The sequence below is a fragment of the Colletotrichum costaricense genome (genome assembly GCF_030867565.1).
Source record: "Colletotrichum costaricense strain IMI 309622 chromosome Unknown Scaffold_6.1, whole genome shotgun sequence".
Classification (NCBI taxonomy): Eukaryota; Fungi; Ascomycota; class Sordariomycetes; order Glomerellales; family Glomerellaceae; genus Colletotrichum; species Colletotrichum costaricense.
Window position 1 is genome coordinate 547,753 of NW_026848235.1, and position 15,458 is coordinate 563,210.

General features: G+C 52.6%; 6 protein-coding genes across 6 annotated transcripts; 4 read left to right on the top strand and 2 right to left on the bottom strand.

Moving 5' to 3' along the window:
• Positions 1–583: 583 nt before the first annotated feature.
• Positions 584–2,070, top strand: CCOS01_06408 (uncharacterized protein; the record flags this gene model as incomplete). The annotated part of the gene is made up of 5 exons (XM_060454577.1): positions 584–757; positions 815–851; positions 928–995; positions 1,071–1,441; positions 1,566–2,070. The coding sequence occupies 5 exons, from the start codon at positions 584–586 to the stop codon at positions 2,068–2,070; spliced, it is 1,155 nt and encodes a 384-aa protein (XP_060314277.1).
• Positions 2,071–2,879: 809 nt separating this feature from the next.
• Positions 2,880–5,086, top strand: CCOS01_06409 (histone deacetylase; the record flags this gene model as incomplete). The annotated part of the gene is made up of 4 exons (XM_060454578.1): positions 2,880–3,065; positions 3,122–3,422; positions 3,477–4,018; positions 4,076–5,086. The coding sequence occupies 4 exons, from the start codon at positions 2,880–2,882 to the stop codon at positions 5,084–5,086; spliced, it is 2,040 nt and encodes a 679-aa protein (XP_060314278.1).
• Positions 5,087–5,916: 830 nt separating this feature from the next.
• Positions 5,917–8,002, bottom strand: CCOS01_06410 (uncharacterized protein; the record flags this gene model as incomplete). The annotated part of the gene is made up of 7 exons (XM_060454579.1): positions 5,917–6,652; positions 6,712–7,052; positions 7,108–7,140; positions 7,199–7,266; positions 7,328–7,364; positions 7,429–7,701; positions 7,970–8,002. Coding segments are annotated over 7 exons (1,521 nt in total), but the record flags the coding sequence as incomplete, so codon positions are not given.
• Positions 8,003–9,481: 1,479 nt separating this feature from the next.
• CCOS01_06411 (Mov34/MPN/PAD-1 family protein) lies at positions 9,482–10,894 on the top strand (the record flags this gene model as incomplete). Its single annotated transcript, XM_060454580.1, has 3 exons — positions 9,482–9,787; positions 9,874–10,127; positions 10,201–10,894. Coding segments are annotated over 3 exons (1,254 nt in total), but the record flags the coding sequence as incomplete, so codon positions are not given.
• Positions 10,895–11,737: 843 nt separating this feature from the next.
• On the top strand, positions 11,738–12,889 carry CCOS01_06412 (uncharacterized protein; the record flags this gene model as incomplete). Its single annotated transcript, XM_060454581.1, has 1 exon — positions 11,738–12,889. One exon carries the CDS (start codon positions 11,738–11,740, stop codon positions 12,887–12,889), a length of 1,152 nt encoding a protein of 383 aa, XP_060314281.1.
• Positions 12,890–13,404: 515 nt separating this feature from the next.
• CCOS01_06413 (uncharacterized protein) lies at positions 13,405–14,229 on the bottom strand (the record flags this gene model as incomplete). Its single annotated transcript, XM_060454582.1, has 2 exons — positions 13,405–14,019; positions 14,086–14,229. 2 exons carry the CDS (start codon positions 14,227–14,229, stop codon positions 13,405–13,407), a joined length of 759 nt encoding a protein of 252 aa, XP_060314282.1.
• Between the last annotated feature and the right edge of the window lie 1,229 nt (positions 14,230–15,458).

Genomic DNA, 15,458 nt, shown 5'->3' on the forward strand with positions numbered 1-15,458 from the left:
AACAAGATCCGGTCGCAATAGAGGCAAACACCGTGTTCGATGCAAGGGTACCTGACGTGTTGTCCTTGCCGGGTTTACCTTTCCTGCGGTGGCTAAATCCATTGAAGCTACCCTAGACGGCACCGCCTGCAACAGGCGAACCTTTCGTCAGCATTTCTTGGTTTTTGTGTCTGTGGGCCACGGTCTGAAGGAACCAACTGCCACCCTACCAGGAAATATGATGAGACGAACTTCCTCTAACGGACCCTGCATGTTCCTTCTCCAGTGATCTATGCTATCTCGGCAACACAGACACTACCCCTGTATCCATCGGACCAGTCCTTCTTGCTCCTCAATGCAGCAGAGAGTTCGTCACAGTCACACGCATCTCACCTCCCGCAAAATGGCATCCGTTCGAGCCGTTCAAGCTTCGGTACGCAGATACTAGTCTGCTCCTTTATTCACTCTCGGAGAAACATATCATGAAGATGTTTCTTAGGGGCCGATCTACCTGCTCCCTTAGGAGTCTTTGATCAAGATCGGTGACCTTAATCTTCAACTTCCGCTACTCGTTTCAACCCTTTAACAAACATCAGTAACAGCTATGGCCGACAATGAATCCCATGAAATCAGAACCGAGTCGAATGGCCCTCTTGTGAATGGTATTGCCATTGGCTTTGTTATTGCTTCGGCCGCGGTCCTTTCTCTTCGACTCTATACTCGCTTGGTTCTCCTAAAAACGGCTGGAAAGGATGATTGGACCATGTTGATTGCCATGGTAAGAGGGATTGGTATTATCATAACACTTGTAGGGCAAATCTAACGGGTGAAAAAGCTGTTTGCTCTTGTGGTTGGAGTAGGCACAGTCTTCGGTACGTTTTGCCTCGAGTTTCAACCCAAGCAGTACCTTAGACTGAGGCACAATGTTAACAATTTTGAGCACTCTAGAAGTGAGATATGGCATGGGTAGACATGTTGAAAATGTTTCGGCAGAGGAGACCATGGAGCAATTGAAGGTTTGCGCATCTTCCAGATCCTATCGACACTTGGCCAATCATGTGTTCAGGAACGGCTGACTTCGAGATGTGCAGTATCTTCTCATCGTCATCCTCCATTACAACATGGGAATGAACGTCGTCAAGGTTTCATTCTTGCTCCAGTATCGGCGTGTGTTTGTGTCGAAAGTAGTTCAGAGAGTCTGCTTCTGGGCAATGGTATACGTGGTGATATGGGCGTGCATCCAGGCCACTCTCCTTGGGCTTTCTTGCCTGCCTATCGCTATTATCGTGCCTAGCACCGCCGAATTTTGCCTCGATACGCTACCTATTTGGTACTTTTCATCTGCTATGAGTCTAGCGACGGACTTCATGATCTTCTGCATTCCTTTGCCTTCCGTTCTCCGGCTCCAACTTCCAAAAAAGCAAAAGGCTATGTTGTTTGGTATCTTCTGTCTTGGATTCTTGTCAGTGTCAACGCAAAGTTCTTACCCCCTATCCCTCTGCCTTACTGTGTCTGACTACCTTACGCTGGGACAATCAACGTTATAACCTGAGGTTCACTCGCTGACTTTTGGGCTCTTACTACAGCGTCTGCATCATCTCAGTCTATCGCATGTTCACCCTCCGCACAGCCGTCTCAAGCAACGACCCGCCATGGGAAAATATCGGCGCTGCAATCTGGTCCGCTATCGAGCTCAATACTTCCATCATATGCGCCTCTCTGCCGACTATCCGACCCCTTCTATCCAAGTGGCTTCCCGGTGCGGGACTATCATCTGCCCATAACAAAACCAGTGCGTACAATCGATACGGCTCCTCCTCAGGCATGGGACGCGGAACCTTCAAGGAGCTTAAGAGTGGACAACGAGAAGTCAGCACTGAAGAGCTCGTGCTCAATGATATGAACGCCAGTCAGTCAATCAGCATGCCTTCGGTATACGCACACGTCACAGCCGACCCAGAGATGGGTCACAGGGATCGAAAAAATAAGGGAAGTCATCAAAACCAAATCATGGTGACCACCGAGACCATGATCAAGGAAGGTAGACAATCTGGTACTAGCAGAAACGCTCAAAGTACCGGGAGCCATTGAACTGAGAAGGAAGCCACTATACCTGCCCTCTCGTATAATTCGATATAGATGAAAAACTCGGGAGGCTCCAGATGAGTTTTACAGACAGCGTATGTCTGACAGCTACCAATTGAATCCTTTCACTCTTCTTCATTGCCTACTTCATTACAACCACGTAAAGTAATAGGCATTTATTTTGCACAAGTCGAAGTAGAGGCCGTCTATCATTCTCGAAGCTCACTCATCCGTGTGCAGTGGTGCACCTGGTCCATCGTGCTTAGCCATCCAAGGAACCGGAGGCAGGATTGGTATGGCAGGCCATATTGCGCCGAGTGCCTGGTATGATTTTCAGACTCCGTAATGACTTAAAGTACTCTGTTTTGAGTCGAATATTCGGCTCGGGCAACACATCCGGCCTTCAACTCCACATTGCGCCGGCCAAGCTACCGGGATGACCCACTAAAGCGCGGCGAGACCGTGCCGTGCTGCGTTGCCTCCGAGTGGATACTGTGACGGACTATTAGTATTACCGAATTCCGCCGTGCTCCATTCAGGTTCCCTAGCCGTGGCTCACCCCATTGGATGATTGTGGGTCTCTAGCGATGCATCCTTGTATGTCATCGCACACGCTGATTGGCTTGCCGACATTGTCCCGCGCAGCCTTGGGAAATCTGGGGCCGAGCCGATCAGAGCTCCCACGCGCAGCCTTCGCACCTTTCACCTTTTTCCCAATCCTTTCCTCCCACCACCCACCACAATCCGTTTTGCCTGGTTCCCATATACACATAGCCGACGAGATTACTATCGCGAACAGATCGCCGACCGACGCCATGTCACAACTTGGTTCGGTGGCCTTGGCCAATGGCTCCGCGACGCCAAAGAAAGTCGCCTACTTCTACGATTCCGACATTGGTAATTATGCCTATGTTACCGGTCACCCCATGAAGCCCCATCGCATACGCCTCGCACACAGCTTGATCATGCACTACGATTTGTTCAAGAACATGGAGATATATGTATGTCATGTGTCTCAACCGTCGCGTCCCCATGGATTCTAACGTGATAATCTTAGCGCGCGAAACCTGCGACAAGGGGAGAGATGACCCAGTTCCACACAGACGAGTACATCGACTTCCTCCAGAAGGTAACTCCTGACAACATGGACGCCTATCAGAAGGAACAGGGCAAATACAATGTCGGAGATGATTGTCCCGTATTTGACGGCCTATTTGAGTTCTGCGGCATCAGCGCTGGCGGTAGCATGGAGGGTGCTGCCCGTCTCAATCGTCAAAAGTGCGATATTGCAGTCAACTGGGCCGGTGGTCTTCATCACGCCAAGAAGAGCGAGGCCAGTGGTTTCTGCTACGTGAACGGTACTATAGAATCGCTTCAGTGACATTCTTGGATCGCCTGCTAACTGCCTATAGACATTGTCCTCGGCATTCTCGAATTGCTGCGTTTCAAGAAGCGCGTCCTCTACATCGATATCGACGTTCACCATGGCGACGGTGTTGAAGAAGCATTCTATACTACCGACCGAGTCATGACCGTTTCCTTCCACAAATACGGCGAGTACTTCCCTGGTACTGGAGAGCTGCGCGACATTGGTATCGGCACCGGCAAGCACTACGCTGTCAACTTTCCTCTCCGCGATGGTATCGACGACACCTCTTACAAGTCAATTTTCGAGCCAGTCATTGAGCACGTCATGAAATTCTATCAACCTGAAGCCGTTGTACTGCAGTGTGGTGGCGACAGTTTGTCCGGCGACCGCTTGGGCTGCTTCAACCTTAGTATGGAGGGCCACGCCAACTGTGTTGGGTACGTCAAAAGCTTCGGCTTGCCGACCTTGGTCCTGGGTGGTGGTGGATACACCATGCGCAACGTCGCTCGCACATGGGCGTTTGAGACTGGTGTTCTCGTTGGCAAGCATCTTCCCAAGACGCTTCCTTACAACGAATACTACGAAGTAGGTTCCTTGCTCGCATTGTCACCAGCCAACAGCTGTTAACTGACCCTATCTTAGTACTATGCTCCCGACTTTGAACTGAACGTCCGCCCATCGAACATGGAGAACTCCAACAGCTTCGAGTATCTGGAGAAGATCAAGGCCGCTGTCATCGACAACCTGAGACATACCCAGCCTGCCCCCTCCGTACAGATGCAAGATGTGCCTCGCCAACCCTTTGGTGGCATGACGGACGAGGAGGAAGCGGAGCTAAACGATATGGACGAAGACGAGAATGCCGACGACCGAATGACACAGCGCCGATGGGACCAGCGCACCCGCAACGAAGCCGAGTTCGAGGACAGCGATGACGAAGATATGGATCAGGCAAACGGTATGACGCGTCCTCGGAATGCCAAGAAGCGCACCTTCGGTGACTACCGACAGGCTGAAGGCGAGGTCGACAGTGGAGCGCCCTCACCCGTGAATGGTGCTCCCGAGGGTGAAGAAGCCCCCAACGCCGAGCCGATTGTGGATGCCGACATTACTCTCGAGAACCCCGCCGAACCCGAAGACACATCCGACAAGTCAGTCCCGGAGAAGGAGGCCGCTCCCGAAGCCTCGAAAGAGGATGCCGTCGATGAGGATGGTGATGTTGGCATGGAAGATGGAGCGGATGTCGAGGGGGGAACAACCACAATCAAGAAGGAGGAAGTCGAGGCAGAACCCGTCCCGGTAGCCGAGAAGGAAGAAAAGACGGAGAAGACACCTTCACGCCAGCCTTCCGCCGATCCTGCAACTCAGCCGCCCGTCGCAGAAACGACAGAGACAACCAAAGCCACCGAGGCTGCCAAGGAACCTGTCAAGGAAACAGAGACGGCGGTGGCGAGCAAAGAGACTGAGGCTACTGAGGCTAACGAGTCCAAGCCCGAGGTCGCAGCCGAAGAACCAGCTGCTGAAGCCAAAGCAACTACCCCAGAAAAAGAAAAGGACACTACCGAGAAAGCAGAGGCCAAGGCCGCTGAGCCCGAGGTAGACAAGATGGACGTTGACGAAAAGCCGGCCGAGGAGGAAGCCAAAAAGGAATAGTGGTACAAAACTCCCCTTGTTCCTTTTCTTTTCCGCGGTGGCAAAAAAACAGAAATGCAGCACACCACCTATGATGCAACGTTGGGTTCAAGTCAGCACGCTCGCGGGAGGGGTGCGAGAGTATCGGGCGTTCAAGGATAGGTTTTTGAGGGGATTTCCTAGCATGGAACTCTGGGGTTATTGTTTGTGGTTTTCAATGATACTCTCATACACTCCTTGCAAAGTATTGTGCCGGCGGGAGGAGATCGCCGGCTGTATTATAGATAGGCAAGGCGCAGTAGTACCTTGCTGGTAGCGATTTTAGTTAAACTGAGTAATATGTCGCAGATGATTCATTTTCGTCTAGTGATTCTGTGATTCTAGAAGTATGTCTTCTGGGTGAGATACCTGTCCAATGGTGCTGATGCTATGACATGCCGGAAGACGTCTCGTCAGGTTTCCAGCTTCTCTCACAGGATAGAACGCCCTGATTCTGCTACACGATGTCCCAAACCCACTCATGTTGACTGAGTCTCCAATACACGGCAAGCACAGAGCAACCATTGGCCTTCTCGCTGTGTAGTGTCTAGGCCTCTGCTGCCTAGCCTTTTACAACTCAAACATACGTTACTTTCGAGGGTTCTCCCATATTCTCCATTAAGTCATCTGTCGTCAATGTCCTGCGTTAATTGGTCACAGTCCTTGAATTCTAATCTTCTGTAGCGCCGCTCTGGATCTATCCCCAAACGCCGTACTAGTGATTGTGTGATATCATTGAGTATCCCTGTAATCATCGAAGAATCCAAACATCCAAGAAACAACCCAACATCCTTCATCATCCCTCATTACAGCTAGCTAGGCCTGTCAGAGTCCCTTTCATCCCGAACCAAGCTGCTCCTCGAAGCCACGGGAGATACCCCAGGAAGCCGCGGCTGCCCCGAAGCGTCCCATACAACAGCGCCAAAGTACCCTCCATCCTCCGGACTGGGTCCTCTGTCGATATGTCGCCGCGGTGGAGGCTTCAATGGCGTAGGTAGTTCTGCTTCAGGGGCGTCTACGGACAGGAACCGTACGCCTTCCTCGGTTTCGACCCTCGTGAGGGGTATCGTCGCCTCTCGTTGCGGCGAGTCTTCGTATGGGGATGAGTCCTGGTATGGTGTGATGTGCACCGCGGGAGGAGGCAGGATCCCGGGGACGTCACTGAGATCTATCCGCGGATGCGGAGCTCGACCACAGCCGCTAGCATCCACATCGTGATAGATCTCCCGGTGGTCGCTGGTCGGGTGTTCACACGAATCACTTCTTGAGCAGCGCGCCTTGTTCTTTACGCCGCCGTCCCCGTCGGACTGCGTGTAGAGCTCTGTGTCGGCGCTCTCTTCGATGTTGGGTCGGAGATAGGAGGGCGGTCGCGCCCTTGAGCTCTTTCCGCCGAGTAAAGGGCGGAGAGTGGGGACGCAGAGGCAGATTATGGCGCAGCTAAGCTCTGTTATCGACCAGATTCCGGCGATGACAGTGTTGTATGTTGCGTCGGTGGAGGTCGAAGAGCTCTTGAGTGTTGTGAGGCGGATGACTGAGATCGCGCAGGTACTGCCAGAAATGTCAGTGCAGATCGCGAGGAAGCACGAAGACTGGCAGAAAAGGCCTACAAGAAGCCGAGTCCAAATGTCGCCATTAGTACTATCTTCTGCCTCATCGGTAGGCGGATTGTCCGAAGCAGCGGCACTGGCATGAGGAAGATGACGATGTCGGTGAAGAGGTTGATCGATGACCCGATGATCCACCAGTCGAGAAGTCTTATGCATCGGCCGGGTACTGTGTGGTCCCAGAGGCTCTTGAGTGGGATACAGGCCAGGCAGATTGAAATCACCTGCGATACCCCAAAGGCGATAATGAAGATCAAGAAGATATTACATAACTTTTGAAAGGCCGGTAATGGAAAGACGCGCCGGTACTGAAGAAGAAAGGTTGATTTGATCAATGGATAGGCCTGTTTAGGTAGTCAGCTTGTGCTGCCATCATAGGATTGATCTCGAGAAACGCACGACTTGGTAGATGGCGACAGCCGTGATTGCAATCTGTACATCGTGTGAGTTTTTTCAATCTTGTCATTGCTTTCAACTGTGCTGGGACTACCTCTTGAGATTTGAGAAATTTGTCCCTGGGTAACGTAGCCTGATGTAAACCATCGCCAAAGTGGGTATCTGTGTCGCCCAACTAATCAGCAAGATACCTTTCACCTCATACCTTATCGAGGCAACCTACTTATGAGCATCAAAAGTCCAACAATGAAGACGAGAATCTTGTTTTCGAGTAGTCAGCACTCAGTGGTCGACCTTGGGGCCAGTCCAGGGTTGCAAACGCACAGAAGATGCTACCAACGCCGAATCATCCCAGCCCCATTTCCTCAGCAGGCAGGCGCGGACGTAGACCCTGAGGGCCGTGACAAGAGTCGAGAGAAAGAGCGCCGTGACTGTCACGCCGATTACGAGAGGTTGTCGCGTTTCGGTCGGATCCACCGGGGGGATATCTAGGGTCGCTGCCTGTTCATCGTCTACGGTTATCGAGTCCATCGTCCTGTATCTCAATCTCGCCTCTCCCCCAAAAGAGCTCGGACGGGCGATGTGGTGACCAAGGAGCTATACTGGGAGAGATATTGTCGGCCGGTGCTCGAAGGTTGCTACGTGCTCCCTGTGAAGTTCGACATTGAAAACCGCGAGAAACAGATCTTAGATCATGATCTACTGGTGCGTGGAGTCGCTGCTCGAGATCGCGAGGCACCATTCACGTTGGGATTTGGTGTTGTAGCAAATTAGACTATAGGTGGGAATGGCATGGGAACGTAGGAGCAAGGCAAGGTCAAGTGTTGACAATCCCGGGACCAGGGCACACCAATCTCAATCGTACATCGCACGAGGAGCGCCCATGATTGAGTTGGAGCTAGGAGCAGATTTGTCGCGTGTACCAGGATCACGGAGCGACGAGTACACCTGGAATGGGCGTAAGCTTTGAGTTCGCCATGACTCGCCCTATTCTGCGGCCATCGTAATTTGTAAAGCGTAAATCTCGCGATGCTGCGCTGCGTTCCCGAAGCGCAGTGACGTCGTGAAATGCTCTGGTCGTAGGACCATAGGATGTCTTCAATAGGAAGCGAGGACACGAATCACAAGGCGTGTCTTTCCTCAAAGTTTGAGTTGGCATCTCCAAGGTGACATCGCTGCGTGGTGCTTAGAGCGATATCTTCTTGGCTCGGCGATGAGGATCACCATCCTTTCCCACCTATCCCGTTTGTTCTTCTCTGCAGATTCGGGCGCAGGAGATCCGACCGCCGCGGCTCGATGTTCGGGACCGTGGCGCCTATCATTTTGCCTCCAGTGAGGGCACACTTTTCCAGACGTTTCGTTCCCTGCAGCCCTCGAGGCTTTGAGCTTCCCCCACCATGTCGATCTAGACAGTCTTTCCGGATACGTTTAGCATCGTCTGTTGTTTTCTTCAGACGGACTGGCTGTTTGTTTGAAATCACGGAACTCACAATCGGCATGGATGGGTTGCTCGGTATCCGGGCATTCTCGTCCCTTAAGACCATCTAGGATTCAAAGCCGATGTCGCGCTGTGTTGTGGGAAGATGGTGAACTGGAGGCTAACATGGATATCCTCCTCAAGCCGGGCATTGAATCATAACAATCGCTGAGCCGCTACCAGATTGAGTCAGGAGCCCGTGCAGTTGGCAGTAGGCGTTGACATATCGCAAATGTTGTCTTTCACTCAGCGCGGAGGATAACGTGACTGTAATTGATGATGGTCTTAGTAAAGGCGGCATATATGCATCTTTGACTTGAAATAGAGTAGCAACAAGGTGTTTAGTTGAGTGGATGCTATGGGGCGTAACCATCTTTGCCCGGGGGGGGGGGGGGTGGGTGACGTCGACTCGTCATTTGCGCGAGTAGCAGTTCCAAGGATTGCCATCGTTCAAGAATAGCGATGAATTCCGAGAATCATTCTAATCGTTTCTAGTGCGATACTTACCAAACACCAAGTCTTCAGCAAGAGAAGTCGGCCGAATGAGGAGGCTGGTGAAGGGTAAGGTAGATGATGGATTCATCCTCAGCTGAACGCAGTGGAGGGGATGACTCGGCAGTGCGGCTGGTGAGCTTCGGCATGCCAGTCTAGCCGAATGCGGCACCATATGTGGCTTGACCACTCACACCTCAACATCTCAAACTGTCGTCCAACAACAGATTTTCAGGCTTCAAAGCTGGAAAGGAAAATTCGGGTTGCTGTTGACCAATATGACCTCGGGTTTTGAATATGATACAATAAGAGACAGAATTAAACTAAGCTGAATATCCCTATCTTTTGCGGTGAGCTCCTTCCCGCACTGATACAGCTCCAAAAGTCAAGCACGTGACTGTTTGTCAGCCAGGCACGGGCAGTACGTACCGGACCAGGCTAGCTCCGCCGCCGGGACCATTTTCGCCAGGCTGCTCAGAGCTGTCGTCAACACCACTCAACTCCACGACCCAGCTGCTTCCATCCGCCTCCATCACCCCAACCTACGCCCCTCCAAATCGCCACGAAAACCGCCGCCCGCGACAGCATTTCGACGACGCCAGCTCAACACTTCATCCTCACATCTTCAGTAACGTTTACAGCATCACAATGGAGCGCTTCAGGAACATGCTCCAGTCCCAGGGCCTCGGTGGCCTGGGCAGCCAACCTGGAACGGTAAGAGCATCCCGCGCCTTGTCGAGCTGCCTTGACAGCTCCGATTGTCCAGGCCCTTACAAAGACATACTTACGCGGTTTTGCAGGATAACACACAGCTTATCGACAACTCCGAGACCGTCTACATCTCCTCCCTTGCCCTCCTCAAAATGCTGCGACACGGCCGCGCTGGTGTTCCCATGGAAGTGATGGGTCTGATGCTGGGAGAGTTCGTCGACGACTTCACGGTACGCGTGGTGGATGTTTTCGCCATGCCCCAAAGCGGTACCGGCGTTAGTGTAGAGGCGGTCGACCCTGTTTTCCAGATGAAGATGATGGACATGTTGAGACAAACCGGAAGGTGAGTTCGGACCCCGCCATCCCTACCCTGGCCATATCGCAGTCGCATATACTGACAAACATGTTGCAAACAGACCTGAGGCCGTCGTTGGATGGTACCATTCCCATCCTGGTTTCGGATGCTGGCTTTCATCCGTCGATATCAACACCCAGCAGTCCTTCGAGCAGCTTACCCCGCGTGCTGTCGCCGTCGTCGTCGACCCCATTCAGTCCGTCAAGGGCAAGGTTGTCATTGACGCCTTCCGCCTGATCAACCCTCAGTCCCTCATGCTTGGTCAAGAGCCCCGGCAAAGCACGAGTAACTTGGGCCACCTTAACAAACCCTCAATCCAGGCCCTCATCCACGGCCTGAACAGACACTACTACTCCATCGGCATCAACTACCGAAAGACGGCGCTCGAGGAGAACATGCTCATGAACCTGCACAAGCACGTTTGGACCGAGGCATTGGAGATGAACGACTTCAGACACGAGGGCGACTGCAACAAGGAGCGCTTGGAGCGCCTTGTCAGCCTTGCGGAAGGCTATGAGAAGCGCGTCAAGGAAGAAACCGAATTGACAAAGGACCAGCTCAAGACCCGCTATGTCGGCAAGCTCGACCCCAAGAAGCATTTGGAGGACGTCGGCCAGCAGCTGATCGAGGACAACATTGTGTCCGTCTCGAGACAGATGATCGACAAGGAAGCGACGATGCCTAAGAAGGACGGACCAGCGGGTGGCAAGGATCAATCGAACGGTGACTCGATGGATGTGGAGGAGGAGCTGTGAGGGGGTTAAGGGCCATGATTTAGGGACGGTCTAGGGCGGGATACAAGGACTTTGCCAGCACTGTACGATTAGGCGTTTAGGTGGACGGGAACCCAACATCTAGAGGGCCCGCCAGGCATAAGACGACTATGAACTCAATGTTTCGGCCCATGACATGAATGAGGTATTGACCGTACGATCTTCCTAGTGTCGAACCCCCAAAAGCCCTGCGCTAGGCGCCACTGGAAATGTATCTGTTTTAGTCACACCATGCAATGGAAGAATGATCCCTTTGTTGCTTCTAGACCCATGAGGCTCAAAGCATCCCGGTGTGCTCAAAGGCGAAGCGCATGCGAAGTCACGTTGTTCTCTTACAGTCCCAGAACATCCGAGAAACACAGATCCGAGGCTCAATCCCATTGTCGCCTACTAAACAACAACTTGTTCGCAGGGGTTTGACACTTCGGGGCCATTCCCGTACATCTACATAAGAGCTTAGCTTCATCTCTTCCTAAGCTCCAGCTAGAGGCAAATCAAGAGGACCTATTATCCAGCTTACCCGTTTCCTACCACTTGACAACATCATTTCCTTGCCTCCCTGTACTGTATCTTCACGGCATGAAGTCTCGGCAAACTGACAAGAGTTCTCATTTGAGGTATACTTTCCGATTTCCCGTGTCGACCCGCCTCCACTTCTCAAGAAAACGCACACAGCGGACAGCTTCTACGACAGGTCTTTTCGACTTTCCCCTTGAAAGTCCACCAGGTTTGACAGATACGGCATCCCGTCAGCATCAAAGTCGGTTCCCCGTCGTCGAATTCTTGAAACGTCTATCAAGCCGCTGTCGCGGTCTTGCTAGGAGCATGGCCTCGTCTCCCTCGCAAACGTCTGGACAAAGTGAGAGTCAATCACTGCGATATAACACAACAAGTAAACCGCATGGCTCTGGGGCCAACGCAGCCCCAGAGTCTCCGGCAGAGTCGTATCTGCATGCGCCCAGCTGCTCGCTTCCAAGACCCGACATAAGCCCTGCATCAACTTACCAAGTTCTCCACCGTCTTGGGAGCACCTTCTCACATGTACAGTATGCTGTTTGCGGCGACGCAGCGCTGATAGCATACGGCCATGGCTCTCGCTCCCCGTCCCACGTTACAATCATCTGCCCGGCCTACGCCCAAGAGGTCATGAAAGCGTGGGCGGCTGCTACCAGCGGCATGCTCAACTACCCCGGCGAACCAGATACTCTTGGCGTCTCCGACGAAGAAGGGCAGGTGTGGCCCGTTAAAATGAGGACCATGGCGTTTGAGCGTAGCTTTGAGACGTTGCCGACTGTAAGTCTCTGCTTTGGGGATGACTCCTCTCCCACGACCGTCTTGACCATGCCGGCTCTTGTTAACGAGATTGCGCTTTCATACGTTGTTGACAGGCATATAGAGGAAGAAGGATTCCTGGATGAGCTTGCAGTAGACCTGGTTTGGCTCTTGCAAAGTATCATCGAAGACGGAAGTCCAGAGCAAATGCTCAATGCGCATGATGCACCCGCCATCAGCAACCCTATCTTCTGGTATGACTTTACGGATGCGTATCCCGAACTAGCTGGACTCTTCTACGATGCTGGATATCGACCTGAGGGGTCTGAGGTAGACGTGAGCCAGGTGAGTAACATGATACCGGCCGAGCTACGATCTCTACCCCTGCGAGAGATCATTACGAGAGGTAGGAGTCGCCCTGGCGGCAGGTCCGATGCCAAGCTGTGGCGCCAAGTGCTGGAGGGGCCGAACTTGACCAGGGCGGAGCTCAGGAAGGTGATTCGGGACCATCCGTCGTACAGGCGCAAGTCGTCGGGTTATGGAGATTTAGATGACCAATCGTGGGCTCCTCGTTCATACAGCCGTAGGCCTTTGAGGAGACAGCAGAGCCAAGAGGTACCCTCGTCGGTGGTTCCTTTTGGAGACAAGATCTCTAACTTCTTGTTCGGACGTCCAGACGGCTCTAGAGCCAAGCATTCAAAGTAATGACTGTAATTTGCTACAATGGAAAGAACGATTCTGGAATTGGATTTCCCTTTCTCCTCCGTCTTCTGTTCTGCAGCAGCAGTTTACCTTGTAATGACTGACCCATTTCTTTGTCACGTTATTTCAAAGCACCTTAGTGTTGTTCCCCGTGAGTAAATACATCACTGTTGTCGCTATTGTTTCGTTATTAAGTCACGGTTTGTGGTTGTCAAAGAATGCTTTCAAACTCAAATCGATTCTTTCGCCATCATGCTTTTGCAGAGGCGGTCTCTATGCCCCGAGGGCTTTTACAAAGAAGAAGCCAGATGTTCTGGTCTAAAGTCCCATGGTCCCCATCTAACTTGAACGCCATTATCCCTTGGCTGTGCAGACCGACCCGGTCTCTTTGCTTCATACTCGCTTGTAAAGAACCAAAAAACAAACGAAACCTGTATTCCCATGCCAATTCGCCCCGCTGGATATGCTGAATCGCTCAGAAAGTCCTCTTCAATTCAAAAGTCCACCTCTCTTCCGCCTCATTGCCTCTGCTGGTACTGGTACTGGTTGTGGTACTGGTTGTGGTATTGCTGGCTCTGCTGGTATTGTTGAGGGTGCTGCTGCTGGTATTGTTGCTGGTACTGCTGCTGGTACTGCTGAGCATAGTGTTGGCCGTAAGGAGGCGCGTCGTACTGGTTGCTCTGCTGGCTGTTGTTGAAGTGCACGGGGGCGACGGCTGGACGAGGAGCAGGGGAGGCCGTCTGGGGCTTGCTCTGCTGCTGGATCTCGATGCGCTCGGCGGACTGGCCGGCCTCGCTGTCGCTGCTGCTGCCGAGGGCGGTCTGCTTCATGGATCCGCGGCGGACGCCGTTGGCCTTGAAGTAGCGGAAGTCAAGCCAGGCGATGATGGTTGCGTAGCCGGCGACGATGCTGAGGAGGATGCCCATCACCACGACGATCCAGCCGATGGTGCAGCTGACGCCCACGCAGGATTGTTGTGTGTTGCCCTGGATGCCCATGTAGGCGACCGCGGCCCAGAAGACGACTTCCATGCCGTTGAGGATGAGGTTGGCTTTCAGGCTAGCCCATCGCTTGAAGGAGGAGACGTGCTCGGTGAGGACTTGGTATGCGATGATAATGAGAGACTTTGCGGCCTGGGGTTGAAAAGGTTTGGTTAGCTGGTTGCTTGGTTTGTGGGGTAAAAGAAGCTTAAGACTTACCATGCCGAGTGCCATGGTACCGGATCTACCCCTGGGGCGGTTGGGGAGGAAGATGCGTGCCACTGAGAGACTAAGAGCTGCGATGACCAGGGCAAGCTGGACCATATGGATGGGGAACTTGAGCTTGGAGTCGAAGAGGCCCATTGTGATTGTTTGGGAGGAGGACTGAAGTTGGTACTGGTTCGGACTGTCCTTGACGAGGAGTATTCTGAGTCAAGACCGAGAGATTGTTTGTGTGGTGGTGATGGTGATAATGATTGTGTTGGTTGTATTGTATTGTATTGTATTGGAAGGAAGACGGCAACAACATCCGGATTACAGTCAATCTATATACAAACATCTCGCATTCTGCTGCATCTCGCATTTACACGTATTGACCGTATCCTGAAAGAAATTTCGATACGCATTCCCATAGTGTCGGGCCTACCTCAACACAGCCGCACGCTGCGCATTGTGTGAGAATGCCTTCGGTCTCGGTTCATGGGTGCGGACACTTTTTTTCACTCTTTGCTGTGCAGTCAGACACCGCAGATTACACGTATTTACTTACTACTATACCTTACTATTGTCGCTGGGGAACTTGGATTGGGGGAAAAGATAAAAGTAGCACAGCCCCGGCCCCCTAGGGCGAACGGCACTTCGGTCTCGGTTTCCCACTTCTTCTCTGACAAAGCCACGAAGAAAACTGGCGCTAGAGAATCGGAGCACCAACAACCTTATGGCCTAAGCATACGCGTATCCACCCAATAAAGTTATCCATGTCTCTGCTGCTTCGAGACCTTGGGCCTTCGCCTCTTTCTTCTCCCCTCCAAGCTTCTGTCGTCTCCATAGAAGCCTCAAACCAGTGGGCTGGGCGGCTCGCGCCAAGGAGGCTTGACACTTGTCATCGCAACTCCCCGAAACCCCATAAACAGGGCTCTCAGCGCCGCCGCCGCCGCCGCCGCCGCCTCCCCCTTTCCATGCTTTGGAGTCCGGACGAGGTTCTGGTTCCCGGGTGTGGGAATCGCTGACGGGGATTACGGGCCTTCAGGCTTCGAGACGCGCTTCGGGAATCTGCCCTCTGGCGCCATTGAGAAATGCGCCTTGCCATGATGTGGAGACGGGAAAGCGAGGTGCATGGGCGCTAGCGAAATGCTTATTGCGTTCTGAGGCCGGGAGGACCTTCGGTTTCTCTAGTCTCGGCCACGTTTTTCTCGGGTTTGAGATTTCTTTCATCTTGATAATCAGGCTCTCTTGCTGTTTATACCTGACACAGTTTCGCAGCGTCGTAATGAGTCGTGTCAGATCTGCAAGGCGTTCTGGCTATCTAATCTTTAGCTGTTGTTCCCCATCATCCCTTCACAACTGACACTTAGCTAATCGAAATGCAACAA